Source organism: Lepidochelys kempii, chromosome 9 (assembly GCF_965140265.1).
Source record: "Lepidochelys kempii isolate rLepKem1 chromosome 9, rLepKem1.hap2, whole genome shotgun sequence".
NCBI classification, from domain to species: Eukaryota; Metazoa; Chordata; order Testudines; family Cheloniidae; genus Lepidochelys; species Lepidochelys kempii.
The window spans coordinates 88,332,942-88,356,616 of NC_133264.1; the positions used below are offsets into that span (position 1 = coordinate 88,332,942).

At 41.7% G+C, this 23,675-nt stretch overlaps 1 protein-coding gene across 7 annotated transcripts in view; it reads right to left on the reverse strand.

Moving 5' to 3' along the window:
- Window positions 1–23,675, reverse strand: part of GRIA3 (glutamate ionotropic receptor AMPA type subunit 3) — a 223,403-nt gene that overhangs the window by 83,601 nt on the left and 116,127 nt on the right. For all 7 annotated transcript variants that reach the window (XM_073361295.1, XM_073361293.1, XM_073361300.1 and 4 more), the window contains exons 7-10: window positions 19,503–19,670; window positions 13,733–13,837; window positions 11,944–12,051; window positions 10,516–10,722 (exon numbers count right to left, since the gene is read on the reverse strand). In XM_073361295.1, the coding sequence (XP_073217396.1) occupies window positions 10,516–10,722; window positions 11,944–12,051; window positions 13,733–13,837; window positions 19,503–19,670 (588 nt within the window). The remainder of the gene's footprint in view (window positions 1–10,515; window positions 10,723–11,943; window positions 12,052–13,732; window positions 13,838–19,502; window positions 19,671–23,675) is intronic.

Sequence of the window (23,675 nt, forward strand, 5' to 3'; positions counted from 1 at the left end):
AGAGGGTTTTTCTTTGGAAGTTTAATAAGCAGAAATGGGAAAAAAGAAACCTGGAGAGCTAGTCACAGTTATGTACTGTAAATACCTGCCAATGCCTGAGTTTGATTGCACAATCAAGTCTAAAGTCTATTCCATACACATATTTTATTAAAATAAAAACTAAATTGACTTTAATGAGGGTTTTGTCTGAGCAAGGACAGCAGTACTGGGCCCTGTAAGGGCCTCCTTACTAAAGCCTTTCTGCATGCAGTTCCCTCCCCCATGTTTGCTCAAGCAAATCAGGTGTGTTTCTAATTAGCTTCTCAAGTGTGCAATCATTTGGTACATATACGAATCTGTTGTTATGAATATATACTTGCACATTATGGAAATGCAAATAAGGAAGCCCTTTGAAAATTTGGCCCATCATGTATATTCTTATAGAGCTGCACATCTTCTGTAGACTTTCATGTAGACTATGTCTGTTGACCTACTCACTTGAGTGGTTATGCTCCACTAGAGAGGAACACCCACAACTCATTATTGCAAAATCTATTTTCAGGTGGCTTGAATTTTATATTTGTTTCTTATAGGCCAGTCATTTATTATGCTTGTAAATTAATGTATGGTTGGTTCATGTACATAATGATGAGACTTTGGGGGGACAAGTCAGCTAAAAACCCACTACAGGAATTATATGGTTTTGCCACTAATTCACTGAAGAATCTCCCAACACATATTTTTAGTCCCTTGGTAGATTAATGGTTAATAAACCACACTGGGTTCAGTATTAACCATACACAGTCGTTATACATGTGACTCACAATACATGTGTTGTGAATGTGCTGGTGTAACAGGAATCCATTGCTGGATGATTAACTACAGAAAAGGAACTAGGTAATTCGGCACATTTGAAAATCCCTCTTGGGGGCCTATCTGCTTGTTTAGGTGCCTAAGTGCTGAATCATCATGTGATTAACTGTTACTCTATGCTGTACTTATAAGAGCAAAGATTTATTATGTATCCAGTAGTATTTTATTTCAGGATTCATTGGACGGATTGGCAGATGCTTGCTTTTGCACTGACAGTTACTGTCGAAGGATAGATTGTTATGTAGACTCTCTTACTATCTTATTTACATTAATAGAATAAATATGTTGGCAATTCATTTTGAATGTAATTAGTTATTCTGACCCTGGTCTGCAGTAATGGTTAGAAAGTTGTTTTAAAAAATAATAATAAAATATGATAATGAGACAGTAGTTTTAGAAATAAGTTACCAGTTACCTTTGATACATTTTATGGGCAGCCTTCATTATTCGCAATACTTTAATTTCTTTTCTATTATTAATTAGTGGTTCTAAATGTTCATCTGGAAGCAAACACCACCTCCCCCCCAAGCCAAACATCCCCAAAAAGAAGCAAAGTGAACAAATGTGGGAGGAAATTTTCCTGAAGAGGGAACGAGTCTGGGCTGTGCTATAAACACACTTTGCATTTTGTTTAAAATTGCCCATGAATTTCTCAGTGTTTATTACAGAAATTAAAGCACAGGTTAAAATCGGTGCAAAAATTAACTTTGGCGTAACTATATGGGGGATGGGAAGATAGAAAAAAAAGCAACAAATAGAGAAAAGTAAGTTTCAGAGTAACAGCCGTGTTAGTCTGTATTCGCAAAAAGAAAAGGAGTACTTGTGGCACCTTAGAGACTAACCAATTTATTTGAGCATAAGCTTTTTTTGAGCTACAGCTCACTTCATCGGATGCATACTGTGGAAAGTGTAGAAGATCTTTTATACACACAAAGCATGAAAAAATACCTCGAGTGGTGTCTCGAAGGTCTGGTAGCATAGGGCCTGAGGAGGAAGTCTACATAGCCAGACAATCCTACTACAGGACAGGCCTAACAAAGAAAATAACAGAATGCCACTAGCCATCACCTTCAGCCCCCAACTAAAACCCCTCCAACGCATTATTAAGGATCTACAACCTATCCTGAAGGATAACCCAACACTCTCACAAATCCTGGGAGACAGGCCAGTCCTTGCCTACAGACAGCCCCCCAACCTGAAGCAAATACTCACCAGCAACCACATACCACACAACAGAACCACTAACCCAGGAACCTATCCTTGCAACAAAGCCCGTTGCCAACTGTGCCCACATATCTATTCAGGGGACACCATCATAGGGCCTAATAACATCAGCCACACTATCAGAGGCTCGTTCACCTGCACATCCACCAATGTGATATATGCCATCATGTGCCAGCAATGCCCCTCTGCCATGTACATTAGTCAAACTGGACAGTCTCTACGTAAAAGAATAAATGGACACAAATCAGATGTCAAGAATTATAACATTCATAAACCAGTCGGAGAACACTTCAATCTCTCTGGTCACGCGATTACAGACATGAAAGTTGCAATTCTTCAACAAAAAAACTTCAAATCCAGACTCCAGCGAGAAACTGTTGAATTGGAATTCATTTGCAAATTGGATACAATTAACTTAGGCTTGAATAGAGACTGGGAGAGGCTAAGTCATTATGCAAGGTAACCTATTTCCCCTTGTTTTTTCCTAATCCTCTCCCCCCCCAGACGTTCTTGGTAAACCCTGGATTTGTGCTGGAAATGGCCCACCTTGATTATCATACACATTGTAAGGAGAGCGGTCACTTTAGATAAGCTATTACCAGCAGGAGAGTGGGTTTGTGTGTGTGTTTGTGGGTGGTGGGGGTGAGAAAATCTGGATTTGTGCTGGAAATGGCCCAACTTGATTATCATACACATTGTAAGGAGAGTGATCACTTTAGATAAGCTATTGCCAGCAGGAGAGTGGAGTGGGGGGAGGTATTTTTTCATGCTTTGTGTGTAGTAAAGATCTTCTACACTTTCCACAGTATGCATCCGATGAAGTGAGCTGTAGCTCACGAACGCTTATGCTCAAATAAATTGGTTAGTCTCTAAGGTGCCACAAGTACTCCTTTTCTTTTTGAGAAAAGTAAGTGTACTTCTTATCAGGCTCTCCATGCTGGAAGGAGATGGTGGCTAAGTATCTTGGACATCCCAGGTTACCATGCCACCTCTCCTACTGGAACAGGCCCGGAAGCGGAATAGGTGGAAGAGATGAAGGTACCATCTGCTCACACTTCTTCCTTCATCCGGTCAACTCCAGAAGAAGAGAGGCGGTGGCTCAGTTACCTGCGTGGCCCAGGTTACCAAGCCACTATTGGTCCTTCTGGAGCAGGGACCGGGGACTTCCAGTACTTCCTTTTTTAGGGAGTAGAGCACCGACATATGCTTGTGCAAGTGTGTGTGTGTACGTGTGTGAATATTCCACTACATTACCTTCCTTTAACAGGCAGCCTTGCATTTACACTTAGACTAATTTATTACTAACATAAACACTGCTACCTAGTGTAATATATTGGATTTTCTTAACGTAATCAGTATTTTTTTGTACTTGAGTGGTCTCAAATTTAGGTAAATCAGCTAGGGCTTGAGCCTCAATGCCTGATTCTTATCGCCCTCCTAGCAGCATTCATAATGAGTAACCCTGTTGAATTTACACCGCTGAGGTTAGAATCAGGCCCCAGGTTTCTAGCCAGGATTCATTTACTTACTTGTCTTTTTAATTATTTTAAATCTATCTACCTAAGGCTTTAGGTGCCCTAACTCATCGTTAATAATTGTAGCACTGGAGTGAATGTCTCTCTTGATGATGGACATGGAATAAACAGGGCCCATAAAAATTAAGACAGATTTAAAAACACAGCCAACCAACCACCCACCCACTACAGAATTTGAGGGTTTCTAAAACAACTAGCCTGGCTAATCTCTGAGAAATATTACTGAATAATTTGGTTTCAGGCATCTTCTTTATTGCTCATGTTGCATTTGAGCAGTACAAAAGAATGCTCCCCATTCAAGCCTGATCGGGCAGGAACTGTTGAGTCCCCTGTGGGACCAGGAAAAAAAAAAAGCCATGTAGAAACATCCTTCCTTGCAGGAGAAGGAAAGAGACTCAGAAAGAAAGATTAGATGCTCCCTGCTCTCAGGGACTGGGAATTCCTCCTCTCAGTAGGCCAATAGAAGATAGTGCTATGGATTTATACGGTGGTTGTGATTAAAGATCAGCATCTGCCACTGTTCAGTACCATGTGAGATGCCATCATTTCTCCCTATACTTAGAACAGGAAATAAGTTCATTTATCTCATGTATTACGGGTAGTATCTAAAGGTGGATGTTTGAATGCTGACCACTCCCTTCAAAGATATTAAAACACTTTCAAAGGCCATATTGACACTAATGAAAAAGGTGTGTTTTAACAAATTAGATAATGTTAATGAACATGTGTGTTCATGAAGTAATGTGTGTTAACACACGCATGGTAAAATCCGAGTGTAGATGAGGCACATTGTAGTTTTAACACATTCGCTGGGCATGGTAAACCCCAGGGCTACTGCATGTTAAAACTGCAACCGGCCTTGTCTACTCTAGGGTGGTAAATGTGATAGTTAACACAGTAGCTCAGGGATTCTCAATCTTTTTCTTTCTGAGCCTCCCCCACACCCCCGTTACAAAAACTCCACAGTCAAGCTGTGCCAGACAACCTGTTTTTTCTGCATAAAAAAGCCAGGGCCAGTATTAGGGAGTAGCAAGCTGGGCAATTGCCTGGGGCCCCATGCAAAAGGGCCCCCCCCCCCCGCGAAGAGAAGTTGCTCAGGCTTCAGCTTCAGCCCCAAGTGGCAGGGCCCTGGGCTGCAGGCCTGCGTGGCAGGGCTTTGAGTTTCTGCCCTGGGCCCAAGCGAGTCTGACAGTGGTCAGGCTTGGCGGACTCCCTGAAACCGGCTCCTGGCTCCCCAGGGGGCCCCAGACCCCTGGCTGAGAACCACTGCACTAGCTAACATGTTAAAAATGCACCTTTTCCCTTAGTGTAGACATGGCCAAAGTGTTTAGTAATTACATCCTCACAATACATCCATGTGAGAGAAGGAAGTATTATTATTCCCATTTCACAACTGGAGAGTCTAAGGCTCAGGGAGACTAAGGGACTTAGGGAACAGCCCCACTTTGAGCTGGCAGAGGGGAGGGGAATTCCCAGCTTGAGGAGACATACCCATGCTGGCTCTGATTGAACTAATGCACTATAAATAGCAGCATAGTCTCAGCTCGAGAAATCAGCTGTACTGAGTCCATGCCTAGCATCTTGGATGGGTACATACTTAGGGTGGCTAGCCCTGCTGGCCTTGACTACACTCTATTTTTAGCACGCTTATTCGGTCAGAGCTAGCATGGGTCTGTCTTCTTGATCTGGGAATTAGGGGCAGAGTTAGGGACAGAGTTCAGAACAGAACAATGTCTTGTCCTCCCCATCCTTCTTCTCCTAGCACACAGCTGCTGCTGCTGCCCCCATGATGAGAATGGTTTTCATCCCATTCACAAAAGCATGATGCTACTTAAGCACAAGTGGCCAGAATAATTTGAAGCAGAACATTATTCCTTTTAGTTGGCTACTTTAATGCAGTGAAGTATATCAGCACTTTCAAACATTACATATGACAGCGGAGAGGCTGCATCTCCCTGAATTCCCTGCTCCTCTCCTTTGCAGCATCTTACCTTCGTAAAGCGGTTCTACTAAAGACTCTTTTATCAAGGGAAGGTTTATGGAGCTTGTAGAGCTTGGGTTCTTCCCCCCCCCCAATAAAGTATTTTGTTCTCACAACTAAGAAATGTGTTAAACCTGCTTTCAATTAGCCTCACTGCTGTGAAAACCAGATCAGACCTGGGCGGGGGAGGATTCCCTAGCTGAGCAGGAAAGAAAGAACAGGAGCATAATTCAAAAGGAAGAGACTAAATAAAAGCCTATGGAAAGAGGCTTACCCTACATTAGGGAGAAGAGCCATTGTCTAGACCTCAATGGCTGGTAGGTTTAAAGCCTTGAGCAAAACATCTCCTGTGTGCACTCAGTGGGAGGTGCTGCTGCTGATCAGCAGAAGTAGAGGGGATGGCTCATTGGAGAACAGCACTTGCCTTGGTGCTTTGCTCTGCTGTTCAGATTTAAATGTTGACTCAGGTTCAGAGATCAGGAGCAGTCTAACTCTCTTTTCCAGCCCATGGAAGGGGTAAAGGCATATTGCTTCCCTTGCTAGCAGTGAGAGCTGGGCTGGGGTAAGCAACTTGCTCATGATCACTCAGGACAGACTGGGAACTGGAGCCAGGTCTTGTGCTGTAACCACAGGACCATCTTCCTTCCATCCTAAGCACAGCTCTATTGTAAATCTCAACAGAGTGATGGATCCTATGCCATATGAGTGGAAAACTATTACGGGGGGTGAGGGGGAGGGAAAGGAGGTGGCCACATGGCTTTGTCCACCTCCTGCCACACTGTTTGGCAGAGCCAAACTATAAAAGGCTGTAGCTGTGGAGACTCTGGTGTGTATTTGACTGGGGCGCAGGACTTGGAGGTGGGAGGTGCTGCTAATCAGCAGAAGTAGAGGGGATGCTGTTAGTGGATGGCTCATTGGAGGACAGCACTTGCCATGGTGGGGTGCTCTGCTCGTCAGATGTAAACATTGACTCAGGTTCAGAGATTGGGAGCAGTTTAACTCTCCTTTCAGTGGGGAGTCACCCCACTGCCATCATCCCCATGCAGCCACCAATTCTCTAGTGTGTCCCACCCCTTTTTGCGCCACTCTTGAGGTGCAAAGGGACAAGAAAGCAGCTACATCCTGCCGGCAGAGAATTTCATCCACCTTGGGAGAACTTTCATCACCAGGCCCCCCACCCAGGCCTGAAGTTGGGGATATGTCATGGGGCAGGGAGCAGTGCTAGTGAGAAGGTTGTTCTCTGGTCACCACTAGCTGGCATATGGGCTATAGTCTGTTGTGGGCTGTTCCTAGATGGCTTAGATAAGAGCAGACGCTCAGCTATGCTAACCTATGCTTGGGTTAGAGCAGATACAGCTCTGCCCTCAGAATCTAGGTCGCTCTGACAGCTCTTTCTCGGCTGCACTGAGTAGAAATTCAGCACAGCTCAGAACCTTGCTCTTAGTTTGAAGGAGAATGTGCAAAAATGAAGCTAAATGAGAAATCCAAATTTTAGTTACAAAAATGTGATGAAAGCAAATGGCTTTGCATTCAAGAATCTGCCTGGAACCTACACACAAGGAACCTGTCCCTACCCATCTGCCCTGCACACGGGCCAGAAGGTAGAAGCACAGGGATTGTTCTGCCTTTTCTCTCCTGACAGTGCCTGGTTGCCCCCAAAGAAGGTAGGAAGCAGTAAGGGGGAGGCAGCAATGAAGACATGGCAAAAATGAAGCTAAACATCAATTAACTTTAATTAGATTTCTAGCATTGAAATTTCAGACTCTATCGTGGCCCTAAGTGCTTCAGTAAAAAAGGTCAGAAACCAGGAGGCAATGCACACAAAAGGGACAATATTAAATAGGATTTGCATATTGTCTTCCCAGCGATGCCAACAAACATGTCAGATTAGCAGCAAGAAGTAATTGATTTAAACTGCAGACAGGGAGATTTAGGTCAGATATTCAGAAAAACTTTCTAACTCTGAGGACAGTTAAGCACTGGAACTGGTTACTTTAGGAGGTTGTGGAATCTCCATCATCAGCGGTTTTTAAGAACAGGTTAAACAAACACCTCTCAGGGATGGTCGAGGTTTACTTGATCCTGCCACAGCATGGGGGACTAGACTAAATGACCTCTCAAGGTCCCGTCCAGCCCTACATTTCTGTGATTCTATAACATGGTAACATCTTATTTGACATGCGACTGCACAGCAGTTAGCTGTTAAAACAAATACAATCTGAAATAGTGCGTTCAGCAGCAGCTCTGTTCAACTGCTGGATAAACTTGCTCCAAAAAACCCCAACTCAAGCCTCTTTTATCCCTACTTGTCTGGCTTATATACATGCTAATAAAGGCATGTATTAAATTAAAAATTAATCCCCCCCTCATTTACACAAAATGGAATCCAGAGGAGGCAAACGTGACAGTCTTTTCACAGCCAAGGCTCACAGTGGCACCTGGGGAAACGTGCACCTTTACTTTCAGTTTCATAATAGAGCTTTGAGCTCATGGGAGATAAATGAGAGTCATCACATAAATGAGACACCAGTTCCTAATAATTAGTGGTTACAAAGCATTTTTCATCTTCAAAGTGTTTTCTACATGCTCATTATCCCCACTTCTGAGAGTGCTGTAGGTCGCTATCCCCCTTTCTGAAGATGGAGAAAGGATAAGAACATTTCAGGAAGACACCCAAAGCCCGCAGATGATCGGGGGAGGCTTTGAAGTCTGTGTTGACTTCAACATAGCAGAGTTGCCTTCCCTGATTACAGAGATCCAGGTGGTCTCCCTAAGGCCTGCTGGATCCTGCAGTTCCACTCCAGCACCAGCCCAGCAGAACTGGGCAACTCTGTTGGGCTGGATCTTCAGTCAGACCTCAGGGGACATGTCTGCCCTTTGGATAACTGAGCATTGCAGTTAAATGCGAGTCAAATAATTAAGCGCTAACTGCACAAGAATAAGGAATAGCTGTTCATTTTCCCAACTGCACTGGGAAAAAAAGTAAAGCACCTGGGGCTCGGCAATATACAACTGGCACAGCCTTCTGAGTTGCGCTAGTTCCAGAAGGATGTGGCTGAGGGCTCTACATCAAACCAGCTTATTCAAAGAAAAGCTGGCTTGAAAAAGGGGGCAAACTTTCTCCTGCTCTTTGGGAGCACCTTGCAGAACTGGTATTAGTCTTCCTGGCTGCAAGCCCTTGATACAGAGGCATCTTCCATGGTCCAGCAGCTGCAGAGGTTAATTTTACCTGCATCAAGTCCCAAAGGAAGTGACATTGCTTATAACACACTCGCCAACAAGCTCAATCCCAGCTTGCGACTACTCCTTTAGGAATTTACTTTTCTCTTTGTCACTTGGTTCTTTTTTGGGAAGAGTATGCATTTTTAAAGCGACTATATCTGCTTTATTGGCTGCTACATGCCTAGATGACTAGGGCAGTTGCAGATGACCTAATTATAGATAACACTGTGGAAGTTTCTTGACCTGGACAGAGACACTGCGAGTTTAGGATTTCACTGCAATGTAAATATACTATGCCCTGAGCTAGCAACTCTCAAAGTGTCTTATAAAGCCTCACCCTGTGAGATAGGTAATATTATTATTCCTGTTTCATAGGTGGTAGAACTGAGACACAATAAAGTTTGGTGACTTGCTCAGGTCACACGTCAAGTCAGTGGGAGGGCAAGGATAGGATCCTGGAGTCCTGATTTCCCATCCACTTCACTTAGTCCCTATTAGACTCCACTCCTTCCTCCCTAAAAAGTCAGACCATAAAATTACTGTTTTCTAAGGTTTAAAATACATACAAGTTTAATGGGCTGGGCAGGCCTGAGTTACTACTTCAGCATTCTAAATTCTGTTAATTGTTTTTTAAATATAGCAACAATAAAACAGTTACCCAGTGTCTTTTGTGCCTATTACTCAAAGTGATGTACACACGATATGCAAACAGAAAAGTAGCAACACAATTAACTAGACAGCAGTTGATTCACTGATAGCAGATATTTAAAAACTAAATCCAGAGTTTAGGAGAAATAGACCTTGTTGAGGTTGTAATACTCCATAAATGTGGTGATATTAGGCCTGTATCATGAAATATGCCCTGGTGAAAAGGCATAACACATCGGTGCATCTTTTGGCCTGAAGTCAATGGCAAAACTCCCATTGGTTTCCATGTTGCAGGACCAGCCATTTAGGGCCAGGAAAGTTAATGGGAGTTTTGCCATTGACTTGAATGAGAGTAGGATCAGGTCCCTTGGCAGCTTTGGAGATGGAGTTCCTCCAGCCCGGATGACAGCTTCTATCCCATCTTTTTACAAGGGGACAGGGCAAATGTCTCCTCATGCAAAGCCAGCTCTGCACTCTTTTCTGGAAGCCAGCACCAGTGTTGCTGGTAGCCTTGTGCAGTCCCAGTGCTCAGAGGAGAGAAGGATACGCTCCTGCCTTACATATGCACAAAGAAGGGATGGAAGAGCCTTGTATCCTCTCCTTGCAAACATATGCACCCACATTGTGAAGGGCACAATACATCCCTTACTGTTCACAAAGATTACAGGGAGAAGGAAGAAATGACTGTCAGCCTGCAAGCAGAAAGCAAGGTGCACACTAGATCAACATGTACAGGTTGTTAGCTTAGGTCAAAGCTACAAGAGCAGAAATGTTCCGCTGTGTTTAAGCAAAGTAAATATGTTCACCCCAAATACCATTGTGTAATGGTTTGGTGTATAATCTAGTTGCGAGTGGCAGTGAAAAAAACCACTCTCCATGCGATGGAACAAAAAACCTTTTTTTTTTAAACAGACTACAAAATGAGACTAAAAATAAATATCTAGAGATTGTAAAACAAATTTAAACAGAGATTTTTTATTTTGCAGTTTATTAACGTTGTGCATATTTTTTTTTTAAAAAAGAACATTAAAATGAACGTTAAGGGAAACTTACCCCATAGACTAGTTCACCCACCATGCCATTCCATATCTTAGACTCAGGGTCCCTAGCTCCGTATTTCCCATCTCCAACAATTGACAGTTTGTATTTTATTCCAACATGTTTTGCTATTTCATAAGCTAAGTCTACACAATATCCTTCATATCTCTCATTCCCTTCTAGTTGTTCATGGTTTTTCTTATACATTACATAGGGCGATTCCTTTGAAACAAAAGCAAAGATCAAAAGTCTATGAATATAACACATGCCTTTAAACTATGCAAAATGAGAGCTGTTATTAGCATTATTTTATGTTATTGGCAAATATCAACAATATTTCCTGGGCTGCTCTTATATAATAATTGGAAAGATTTCCAAGTCAGCTTCACATAAACATTAAAGGCTTCCTGGCAAGACAGAATAGTTTAGTTTAAAATCCTTAGAAGCGCACCTGAAATTCATCAGTGGCCAGATCCTGCAAACAAATATGCAATTTGCTTTAATCACAGGAGTATTCCCACTAAGGCAATGGGACTACTCACATGAATAAAGTTACAGTCTTTTTCAGGATCAGGCCTGAATCTCCAGTAGATCAAAGATAAGCACACTATAATAATGCAGTACACAGCTTATAAAGCAGTGATATACCCGATCCTGCTCCCATTGAAGTCAATGGCAAAATCCCCACTTATTTAAATGGTGCAGGATCATGATGATGCTAGGATTTTCAAAGAAGCCGGAGGCATTTAGGTGCCCAGCTCCACCGCAGATCACCTACCTCCCGTAGACTTCTTTGAAAATCCCAGCTGAAAGGCTGAGTGTGTCTCAGTAAATTATAGTCAAGTAAAATACGATCCTTCTCGCAATGTCATGAAACTGACTCACGCTCAGGACAATTGTAACAGGCACCAAGGGCACAAATAATTCTGTATTACAGACCATATAAGCAATAGGCTTTAGAACTGACACAGATAACACAGACTATGAGATACAAGAAGAGCATTATTCTCCACAAGCATTGGATGTCTTTACATATTATCAAAGCATTTCCAATTCACTGTGGGCCAGATTGTGCCATCCTTACTCAATCAACAGGAGCTGTGCCTGAGTGAAGGCTGCAAGATTTGGTCCTACAGCAGTAAGGGCCAGATCCTGCAATGACGTATATACATTAGTAACTTTACTCACGTGAGGAGTTCCACTGAGTTCAAGTAACTGAGAAGAAGGAAAGCACAATGTTGAGAAAGTGGGACTCCTCCCGTGAGTAAATTTACTCATGTGTGTAAGTGTTGGCAGGATCAAGCCCTCCGTACATCCCTGGAGGTTGCTGAACTTCTCAGTCACTTGAAGTCACACAGCATTCAACACTGGGCCTTCCAATAAATCTCACAATACAGGTGTCTTACCACCCAAGCACATACTGACTAAGAACATGCAACTTACCAGGATGGTAGTGACTACTATTGTTCTATTCTCCACAGATGAAGTGTCATTAGACACTTGCTGGTCTAGTGCTGGCACAAATCTTTCATATTCATTCCAGTAACCAGCCTACAAAAGCAGAGAGTGTTACCTAGTTACATATTTTTATAATGATTTTGGTGCATAAAACTGATGCTTAAATAGAGCTGCCCTTTTTATTTTTAAAAAGTGATTTTTTACTTAGATTTATTCAAGATACAAACAAATGAATATTGATCTAAAAGTTTTTCTAGGACCCCATAAGTATCTCATCAGCTATTAGCAAGGTCATGGGACACTTTCTTGCCAACATTGGGCTGTGGGAACCTTTTGCTGAATTTTTACATAGTGCCATCGCTGAGGGTGTAGCATGGAAATAGATAGGCAAAAACTATGTGAAAGTAATGTATGGTTCCTTATATATATATATATATATATTATTATTATTACATAATATAGCTTATCAGAATACCCATGGAATAATTCCTGCATTTCTGCAACCAGGGAATGCAATATAGGACAAGAAAATAATTGCAGAATTTTGAATGAACTAGTTTTTATTTGCAGCCTTAACTGTCTCACTTGAACTCTGCACTTAATCAATCTCAACCTGGTCTATTTCTGGCACACTAAATCTCTAACCCACTGCAAATAGCTACTATTTAAAGTAAACCCACCCTTTTCAAACAAAACAAAACAAAAATATAAGCTGCTACAAGTGTAGGTCAGGTAAAGGCAGGGGATAAAAATAACACAGCTCCTATGTCCTGGAGGGGCAATATTTAGTTTTGGTTCAGTGACAAGGTTCAAGACCTGATGTCATGTAGCTCTAGGGTTACATACACAGGCTGAGGAGCTGGGATTCTTGTTATACAGAAGCATCCATTTCTAGAGTAAGGGTACAATTTTCAAAAGTGCCTAAATGATTTAGGTGCATAAGCCCCATTGACTTGCAATGAGATTCAAGGCCTAAGTGCATCAGAGTCAGATTTTCAAAGGTATGTAGGTGCCTGAAGATGCAAATAGGCTCCTACTGGAATTTTTAATGTTAGGTGCCTAATTCTAATTGAAATCAATGGGATTTAGGCACTTAACCTGCTTAGGCCCTTTTGAAAATTCCACTAGGCACCTATTTGCATCTTTAGGCACCTAAATATTTTTGTAAATCTGGCCCCCAGACACTTTTGAAAATGGGACATAGGCTACTAATTCACTTAGGCACTTCTGAATATTTTATCTTAGGACATGAGATAATCGTCCTTTGAACATCCCGATTAAAAAGCAAATGCTGTTTTACACTGTTTTTAAGAGGTTTTTAAAATATATGTGTTCCAAATTCTTTATTGCTCTGAGGCCTATAATGGAGAGGAAGGAGGAGATGAAAAGGAATTTAGGAGAGAGGACTGGGCAAAGGGTCTCAGGACACCATTGTAGGAGGAAATCAGAGTTGAGATGTGGCAGGGTAGGTACTTCAGATGTGAAGCCAAGGCATTTGCTGTAGGAAGGTATTCAAGGAGTGAAGGGATTCAAGGGCCGGGGGGGGGGGAGGGGTGGGGGGGAGATTCAGAATAACAAGGGCAGAATGGAACTACATTCCTATAAAATTTCATAACTAAAGAATTAGGGAAGAGGAGAGATAAATGTAGTAGGAAGGGGATTTATCAGGTTTTATGTCTTCACAACAGTTGTATGACATTGCTTGTTTTCATGACTTTGCGGTGATACATATTTTTTAAGAAGCCCAAGGAGAATATATATTTTGAGAACTTACCTTCCGTGATCCAGTAGCTTTCGTTTCATACACATCAATTGTGTAATTTGTTCTGCGTCCATAGGTGTCAAACTGGATATTTCCAGTCATTCCTTGGACTTGTACCTTAAACAGGGAAATAGTAAAACAGTTACATAGAACATTATTTCTATTTCCCCCCCTCTTTTATGTCCTGAAGGAATTTACTACCTCTGTGAGCATTTCCATTAATACCTGTGCCCTGTCCAGCGTCCAATAGGGACATTTGCATTCTGTCTACCTAAAATTCCCCAGCTCTCCCAGTTTCAGCTGTAAACATTATTATTCTTCACTGCCTATAAGCTGATGCAGAGCTGCCACCTTCCATTGCAAGGAAGGCTGTATTTCAGTGCTGAGTGAATCCTGCATATATATTATATACAAGGTCCAATTCTGCCATGTTTATTCACACTTGGTGAAATTCACTCCTTTTCAATGGGCCAACACAGGGTGCATATACCACTGAAGTGCCACATAAACCCTCACAATTAGGGTGCAAGTGATACATACTGCAGGGCCAGATCCTGATATTCTTACACGGAGTAGCACCTTATTCCACAATTTAGACCTGATGAAGTCAATATGATTGAAGGTATCAGACTCCAGCCTCATTAGAGGAAGAGTGGCAGAATTATGTCTATACCTTGTAAAGAGATTGAGCTTTGTCTAGATGGATGATGTTATATAAATGTAAGTTGTTACCATTACTTACTCACAGTAATAATTTTGAAGGAAGTATGAAGTACTTTGTTTCAAAGGAAAAAAAAATCTTTCTTGTTCCCCTAGTATTAAAGGAGGAGATACTTCAATTCATCACTTATCAATCCTGACAAGCTAAGACAGTAGAGGTAACTGTCAGAAACTTCAGTAGGGATAATTTATGTTAAATTTTAGAAAAATTTTATAGCGGTAATAAGAGTTGGATGATAGAACAATCTGCTAAGGAGGCTGTGGAATCATAGTCACTCGAGATGTTCAAAGCTGGTCACTGATCTGCCAAGGATGGTTTTGAGATGATGCGATCGATCTTGTCATGATGCACAGGGATGGATCACATAATACAGTAAAATCCCTTTGCCCCAGATTTATTCGGTGGGCCAAATTCAGAGGTGATGTATAAAGAGTGTAAATTATGTGTCTGTAGTGGATGTGAGTCAATGTTAGAGTAATTTGATTGGACTGGAAGAAGATCCTTGACTTTCTTAGGTTCAGCTCAACTCATTATGATTCCAAACTTTATTGAACTTTTATTGCAAACATAGAAACTATAGAAGCCCTGATTCACCCATCCAGGCCTATTCAGCATGAGTTTAACTTCAGGCATATGCTAATTCCATTGGTTTAAATGGGACTTAAGCATGTGCTTAAAGTTAATGTCATGTGCTTAAAGTCATGGAGGATAGGTCAATCAATGGCTATTAGCCAAGATAGTCAGGGAATGCAATCCCATGCTTTGGGTGACCTTAAACCTCTCACTACCAGAAGATGGGACTGAATGACAGAGGATGGATTACGCAATAACTACCCTGTTCTGTTCATTCCTTCTAAAGTATCTGGTACTGGCCACTGTCAGAAGACCATAAACTCGGCTAGATGGGCCATTGGTCCGACCCAGTATGGCCATTCTCAGTGTTCTATGTTCTTTCCTGAATCAGGGCCAGAGTAAATCCATTTCAAGTTTAGGAAAACATTAAGGTTTATGTTTGCTCAAAATGTTGATAATCCATCTGCTGAGGATACATCTAATCCATAAGGATTAAATAGGCTCTGGTGTCACTTTCTCAGTAGCAAGAAGCTATGGTCTGTGTTTGTAGAACTATATGTCTGGAGGGAAGGTAATCAGAGTAGCTACTGTGCACTTGATCCCCACTAACTTCAGATTTTGTTTGTTGGTTTTTTTACTTATATGGGAATGGAGGGTGCCCAGCACTTTGCAGGATCAGGCCTTGTTATAGGTAGGAGAAGGAGAAACAAGAAAGCTGGGTGCTTCTGTGATCAGAGGAATGTGGAGGCAATCACAAATGAAGTGATTATTTATAACACCTAAACTTTAAGGCCGGATGGGACTACTGAGGTCATCTAGTTTGACCTCCTGCACATCGCAGGCAGCAGAACCTCACCTCTCCTGTAATAGACCTGTAACGTCCGGCTGAGTTACTGAATTCATGATTTAAAGACTTACAGTTACAGAGAATCCACTATTTATTCTAGTTTATACCAACAAAAGACCCATGCCCCATGCTGCAGAGGAAGGTGAAAACCCCCCAGCGTCTCTGCCAATTTGACGTGGCGGGCCATTCCTTCCTAACCCCAAATACTGTGATTGGTTGAACCCTGAGCTTGTTGGCAAGACCTACCAGCCAGACCCCTGGGAAAGAATTCTCTGTACTAACTCAGAGCCCTCCCCATCTAGTGTTCCATCTCCAGCCACTGGGGACTTTTGCTACTAGCAGTTGCAGATGGGCCAAACGTTATCATACGCAGTGTCTCCATAAATTCATCAAGCTCAGTCTTGAAACCAGTTAGGGTTTTTTGCCCCCACTGCTCCCCTTGGGAGGCTGTTCCAGAACTTCACTCCTCTGATGGTTGGAAAGCTTCATTTAATTTGAAGCCTAAACTTGTTGATGGCCAGTTTATAGCCATTTGTTCTTGTGTCCATATTGGCACTTAACTGCTCTTCCTCTCTGGTATTTGTCCCTCTTGTGTATTTATATAAAGCAATCATATATCCTCTCAGCCTTTGTTTGCTTAGGCTAAACAAGCCAAGCTCCTTGAGTCTCCTCTCGTATGGTAGGTTTTCCATTCCTCCGATCATCCTATTAGCCCTTCTTTGCATCTGTCCCAGTCTGAATTCATCTGTCTTAAACATGAGAGATCAGAATTGCACACAGTATTCCAGATGAGGTCTCACCAGGACCTTGTATAATGGCAATAACACTTCCTTATTTCTACTGGATACACCTTGCCTGATGCATTCTAGGATTGCATTAGCCTTTTTATGGCTGCATCACATTGGCAGCTCATAGTCATCCTGTGATTAAAACATCCAGGTCTTTCTCCTCGTCTGTTGCTTCCAACTGATGACATTGCATTTTGCACTATTCAATTTCATCCCTTTTCTATTACTGCAGTTTTCAAGGTTATTCAGATCTTCTATGATATTCCGGTCCTCCTCTGTATTGGCAATACCATCCAACTTTTTGTCATCTGCAAATTTTTTTAGCACACTCCCACTTTTTGAATGTTAAATAAGATTGGTACCAAGACCAGTCCCTGAGGAACTCCACAAGTAACCTCCCTCCAGCCTGACATTTCACTTTTTAATATGACCCATTGTAGTCTCCCCTTTAACCAGTTTCTTATCCACCCTTCACTTCTCATCTTAATCCCCATCTTCTACAATTTAACTAATAATTTCTCATGTGGAACTGTGCTTTATTGAAATCCAGATAGATTAGATCTACTGCACTTTGTCTAAAAAAATCAGTTATCTTCACAAAGAAAGAGATCCAGTTGGTCTGGCACGATCTGCATTTTGTAAAACCATGTTGTATTTTCTCCCAATTACCTTTTACCTCTATGCCTTAACCACTTTCTCTTTCAAAATTTGTTCCAAGACCTTGCATACAATTGAGATCAAACTATTGGGCCTGTAGTTTCCCAGATCACTTCTCCCCCCCAACCCTTTCTTAAAAATAGGTACTCTATGAGCAATTCTCCAGTCATAGGGTATGAACTCCAAGTTTACGGATTCATTAGAAATCCTTGCTGTTGGGCTTGCAATTTCATGTGCCAGTTCCTTTAATGTTTAATGCTTAGATCAGTTATTTGTAGGACGCTTGCATTGGTTGTTTGCCGATTTCTTGTACTGAATATTCTTTTTTTTTTTCAGGTGTTCCATGGCTGATGTAGGTAGAAAATATTATTAATTGGAAGTCATAACTTCCTGAAGCAAAGGTACAAGATCACCATCTAAACAGGAAAAAGAACATATTTCACGGTGTGGGTTCTGGTAGGAATCAGGGATGTGTGATGATCTTGCACTGAGTGGGTACTGAGTGGGGCTGTTGAGATAGACGGATAAACCTCTTCAACTTATGTTAGAATGTTTAAATATAATGGGCTGAAATCACCCTGATGTAATTCAATATCCTGTGCCTGCCTCAATCATGAAATTGGCTCTGTATCTTATGAATCTTTTACCAACCAACATTTGGATATTTTTACTTCTTTCAAGCAGGGTGTGTCTTGTTGCACTGTTTGTATTCCCATTCGAGCCCTGTGGATGTAAGCACTTTGGGATCTCTTTTGAAGGGTTTAGGTATCACTTCTAATTAAGTTCTAACTGACACTACAAATCTTTTAACTGTTATGAAGGTTGAAATTAATTAACTTATCTTCAAAAGTGTGTAATGCTACATTAATGAACCTACAGTTAGGGCATTTGTTAGGGAACTGACTCAGTGATATAAGAAGTGTTCTGACAGGGAGAGACTGAACCATGTCTCTCATTCTATGAGAGAGGGAATTACCCTTTTGATCTGATGCTTCCAATTTGGCAAATTTGAAAAAGCAATAATTAAGCCAAGTGAATGAAGATTAATCTAGGGGTCCTTTTTATATCATGCGGCCTTAATTCCAATCTTACTCACTTCAGTCTTACATCAGTGTAACTTCATTGAAACCAGTGCAGTTATTCCTGATTTCTACTGGTCCAAGTCTGAGCAAAATCAGATCCTATGTATCTGGTAGGTTTTCATTCACTTCTATGCCCCCAAATCAGTTCAATACAAAAGGGAAAGAAAGACAAACAAAACCACAGGGATTTGATCAATACTAGATCTGATGCACTAACTAATGGTTAGCACTATGGATTGGCCAAACAGGCAGTAATCAAGTTGGAAATAGGGTTATGTTAGGGTTCAGAGAGCAGGTGTGAGGCAAAATGCAGGGCTAAGGTTCAGGCTGATGCAGAAATCCTGCAATCTGTTAACATAGTCGATCATACTGTTTGTGCAACTTTTAGGAAAAAAACAGAAGCTGGTTTTTGACTGGTGTGATATATAGATAAACATACACAGGTACATATGCTCATACTATACATGTGGTTTACAATACACCGCCTGAGGATAAACTGTTCACCCAGTTCTGTTTTATTTTGGGCCACATTTTTGACCTCAAAATAGGTCAGCCTATATCCTAGCCTCAGAATATGTTCGCAAAGCTTTTAACACCACCATTTGCAGAGATGCTAGTATACAGTACAGTGGGCACTGTGTCACATTGGCTAGCTATTACAGTTGATGCCCAGTTGTCGCGTTTTAATTCCTATGAACACTGAATTCTAGAAGACAAATTTTTGGCCCTGGGGAAGAGGGCACGTGTGTAACACACTGAATATGTCACCATGGCCCTTAATTGGATGGGATGTCGGACCACTCTCGTGTTTGTCATTACCCTATTTACTGGCCTAGGTACAGGATAGTAATTGTTAGCTTCAGCACCAAGGCCTTGTGCTTATGGAGTAGAAGGATGTGAGTTCTGCTCCATTTGGCATGGACAGAGTCCTTACAAGTGCATTTGTTGCAAAGCTGCCCATGCAGATTTACAGGTAGCTTTTGAAAGTTGCTTCCTTCATTGTGCCCTTGAAAAATGGTGCTCAGGAGATACTCAGCCTTTGTTGTTGTTTTAAAGACATATGTTGTAAAAATGCGATACTCCTGTTCAATAGGTTAGGTACGTTTGCCCTTACCATTTTCAGTGCTCTTTCTATATCGATTCCTTGGCTCCAGGGCACTGCAGGGTTTGCTAGGCAGTCTCCAGCACTACCTCTCCTGGAAACATCAACACGCTGTCTTCGGAGGTAGCGGAAAGCCTCTGCTATGACTAGTATTGCATCATGGGTCAGGGCAGAAGTATACTAAAATTGATGCAAATAAAATAATTGTGACAAACTGCACTCTGGAAATTGCCTCAGGTTTATAAAGGTCAATTATTTCTCCCCCATTAAAATGTTTTTAGAGCAGCAACAATTTCACTGCCCCCCCCCATATGTCACATGTTATTTAACAATTACATATATTTCAAGTAAGAAATTTAAAATGTTATGATTTTCTACAGTATATAGAAAAATAGTTTATAGTTCTGTAACATACTGACTAGATTTAATTGGAGAGCTGCCTATCTAAAGCAGGTTGATGAAGAAGACCTATAATGCAATGCTAGGCCATGTTGTAACCAACTGCAACTTACAACTCGTATTTGAGTTTTGCTTGGATTTTTTTTTAAAATGAGCTAACCAACTCAAAGAGCTAGGAGTAATTTAAAATTAACATTAATTGTTTCTGTCTGGCCCATGTTTCTGGTTAGCTAGGATCCATGACCAGCCACAAATTGGTTTACTTTTCTTACCAAAAAACCCAGCCCCAAAACAACCTCACCCTCACTACTTCCTTATATTGTACAAAACTACAATCATTACTTAGGTTATAAATCTGATATCATGCCCAATTCATAAGCAACAAATGTCTTTACGAGACGTGTCTGTATTTTTTCATATCCATTGATTCATATGAAAACTGTACTTCGCTAGAGACTGGCCCAACCTCTGGACACCGAGCTATTAATTTCTGGCTAAGCACTCCTGATGAGCATAGGATTTAGACTACCTTGTGTGCACAGGATCAGCATTACATTTAAATGCTGTATATAGAGTTCCACTGTAATCTTGAAAAATCGAATCTTGCAAACATCTGTAGGACCTCATTTTGACGCTGCTGCATCATTAGATCCCATCCTATCTCTAGAGTATTTGTATGTAAATGAGTGAGAAATATTTGACTTCCAAAAAGAATCTAGTGCATGTATGCACATTCCGGAATGCTCACCTGTCTCCTGGTACTTAGCAAACCTTACTTACGGCGTGATCATTTAGACCCCCTTGCATCCCATTTGACTTACATAGGTGTGAAAACAAACAAACACTACCCATGCACTAGTTGGAAGGATGGAATCTTGGATTTCAATAGCATTTTTAGCTGCTCTCCTACAGGACATGAGTAAATCCTATTGACTTCAATGGCAGTTACTTCTATCCTGTAGGGGAGAATAAAACCCCAGGTGGCCACTACATTGAAAAATGTTTTTGCTCTTATGGTGGGAGGCTGCCCATTTTGATAATAACCATGTAAAACATATGGTAACGTTTACAAAACTGCAAGGGGTGTGTGCGTTTATGCCTGCAGATCCAGAGAAACACACCTGATTAAAAAAAAAAAAGCACAACTAGTGCCAGGGAAAAGTTTTTTTGTGCCAGCCATTCTTCCCAAGTTTTAAATTATGGTCCTATTTATAAACACTTGACTGCCTTGCCCTTTTCATGGTGAGATCATCTTTACAGCTGTGATTAGCTGGATGCAGCTGCTTATTTCAATCCTTGTCTACCTTACCTTTTTTTCCTGTGGTTCTGGCATTGCAGTGCTCTCGCTCTCTCTCATACATTAACAAATATTACACAACACTTTCCACATAACAACACAGAATTCAGATATTTTAAAAAGATATTTATTCTTGCATGAAAAAAATCTTGTAATAGCTTTCCAATCTAACACTACATAAAGCCTGCATGGTGATAATTTTTTTCAGTAGACTGGATCAATTGCCGGTAACCCAAATGCAGTCCCTTCCAAGTTATGCCAAAAGAGCTATCTAATTTTCTGCTTTATTCGAATTCTACTTACAAATGCATGAGCAGGCAAAGAAAAAGAAAAGACAGAGAGGGAGAGAAGGGAAAGGCTGATAAAATACAGAATAAATTAAACATCAGGGCTTTAATCTCTAGGTAATTTTATTCCCTAATCAAAAATATTGTACATCCATTTTTTAAGTATGCTTTTTGACTGATTGATGAATACTGTGTAAGTTTCTATAATGAGCAGTACATTTGTACAAAGGTAATGCAATCTCTGTGTTTTGCCATCTAAGATTATTTTTAAAGGATAGAGAATAACTTTTTCCCCAATGTAAATTGCTTTTGACTGGATTAAAATATGCCTAGGGTAACATCATAAATTTCTGAGCTTTAAGACTAGTATGATACTTCCCTTTACTCCTGTATCTTCCAGTAAGCTCCTCTAAAGTGACAGGTGCTCCTGGCTCTGTAATTAATAGGGGACATCAGGGTTAGCCCTGTTTTATGGGACACTGGCTAGCTACCCCCCATGGACTCTTCAGTGGTAGTGTGTCTGTGTCAGATAGAGGCATGCAGGGGCCCTTCATGATAGGCGAAATCCTGTCGTTGGGGTGTATCTTCGAGTAGTTTGGTGTCAGCTTGGAATGAAATGGTTAGATGGAGCTGGTAAAACAGCAGAGATCATTAGGTTTCTTAGGGAAGAAGTGTCCATTTCATTAATATAAAATGCAGTAAAGGAATAAGAAATTTCTTTCCTTGTAAAAATTAAGGAGAAGACAGAAGAACAGCTTCAGCTATGAGATGGCTGGTAGACAGATTTAGCATCCCTCCTATAAGGTTAGTATAGGTGTGGGGATGAGCTTCCCCCAAGGAGATTTGCTTTGAAGTGACAGACTTTGAGGCCTCCTCTGTTGGTCCAATTGTGCTACATTGCACTGAATAAGTACTGGTGGGACCATCCTCGTCTGTCACCCACTGACTCTTCTGGAACTGGAGGAGTTCCCCCTTTCACCTATGTCAGTAGGCACAGTAGAGGAGGCCTAACCATTGGAGGAGGAGGGAGAAGAGGAAGAGAAAGGGAGAAAGGAAGAGCATGATGATAATACTAAGTACTTCGTTTAGCCCTTTATGATTTCAAACATTGACTGATGAACCCTAACAAAACCCTCTGCTGGGGAGGTAAGTCAATATCATCACCTCCATTTTACAGATGGGGAAGAAAACGAAGAGACAGAGAAAATCAGGGAGGGGTATTAACAGGTTGTGATTCTGTTACTAGCAATACCCTTTTTAGTCCATTAGACGAGGGTGAGTTTTAGCACATGTAAGACATGCTGTATAGCTATGTCCTGGAACCCCCCAGGAATCTGTATGGGGCTTTCTCCAGCTTACCCCACCTAGACAACTCTGCCAGGCCTGCTGAAGGGACATGGTAACATGGAGAACGAAGGGGATCAATCGGTGATGTGTCCAGAAGTGCCGTACATGTTTAGGGGGGGAAATAGTGGATGGAGGTTTCCTGATACATCGGTAAAAAGGGTGAAAACCGTAATGTGCCCCAGCAGGTCTGTGGTAAAGGGGGAATCATTCCGATTCTTTGACAGCCAAAACTACCATGGCTATGGTTCCAAGTCATCATGAAGCAGATTGCACTTCACATCCAAGTGGCACTGGGTAGTCAACAACCCAGTAGCAAATATACCTTAGAGGAACTATAATGCTTTTTACTACCCCTCATGCTCTACTAGACCTTATTCAACAGGGTGCAATATCACCCCATCTAGCTATGGACACAAGTTGTTAAACTGAAGACACCCCGCTTATCCAGACACGTGCAATAGCAAGCTGCGTCTCCTGTACCTTTTATGCTCACTAACAATGCAGTGCTCAGCTGGAAGTCTACCTTTGGTTTTGACTGGCTTTGTATCCCAAAATCAACTGATACGCAGCAGTGCAAGTACGGCGGTACGGTCTGGTATGCCGTACCAGCAAGATATTTATAGCCGGTACGGCGTACCGTGAAGACACAGGAGGAGCTGGCAGCCCCTCGGGCAGCTGTACCGCCCCCAACCCCATCCCTCCCAGCCCTGTCCTCCGGCAGAGGAGGCGCAGCTGTGTGGAAGGGCCGGGGGCGGGGCTGGGAATGGTGGAGCCATGCTTGAGGAGCTGCTGGGGTGGGACTGACCACGTTCTGCTCCTTTCCCCGCTGTGGTTCCGAAGTCTCTGGCGCAGCAG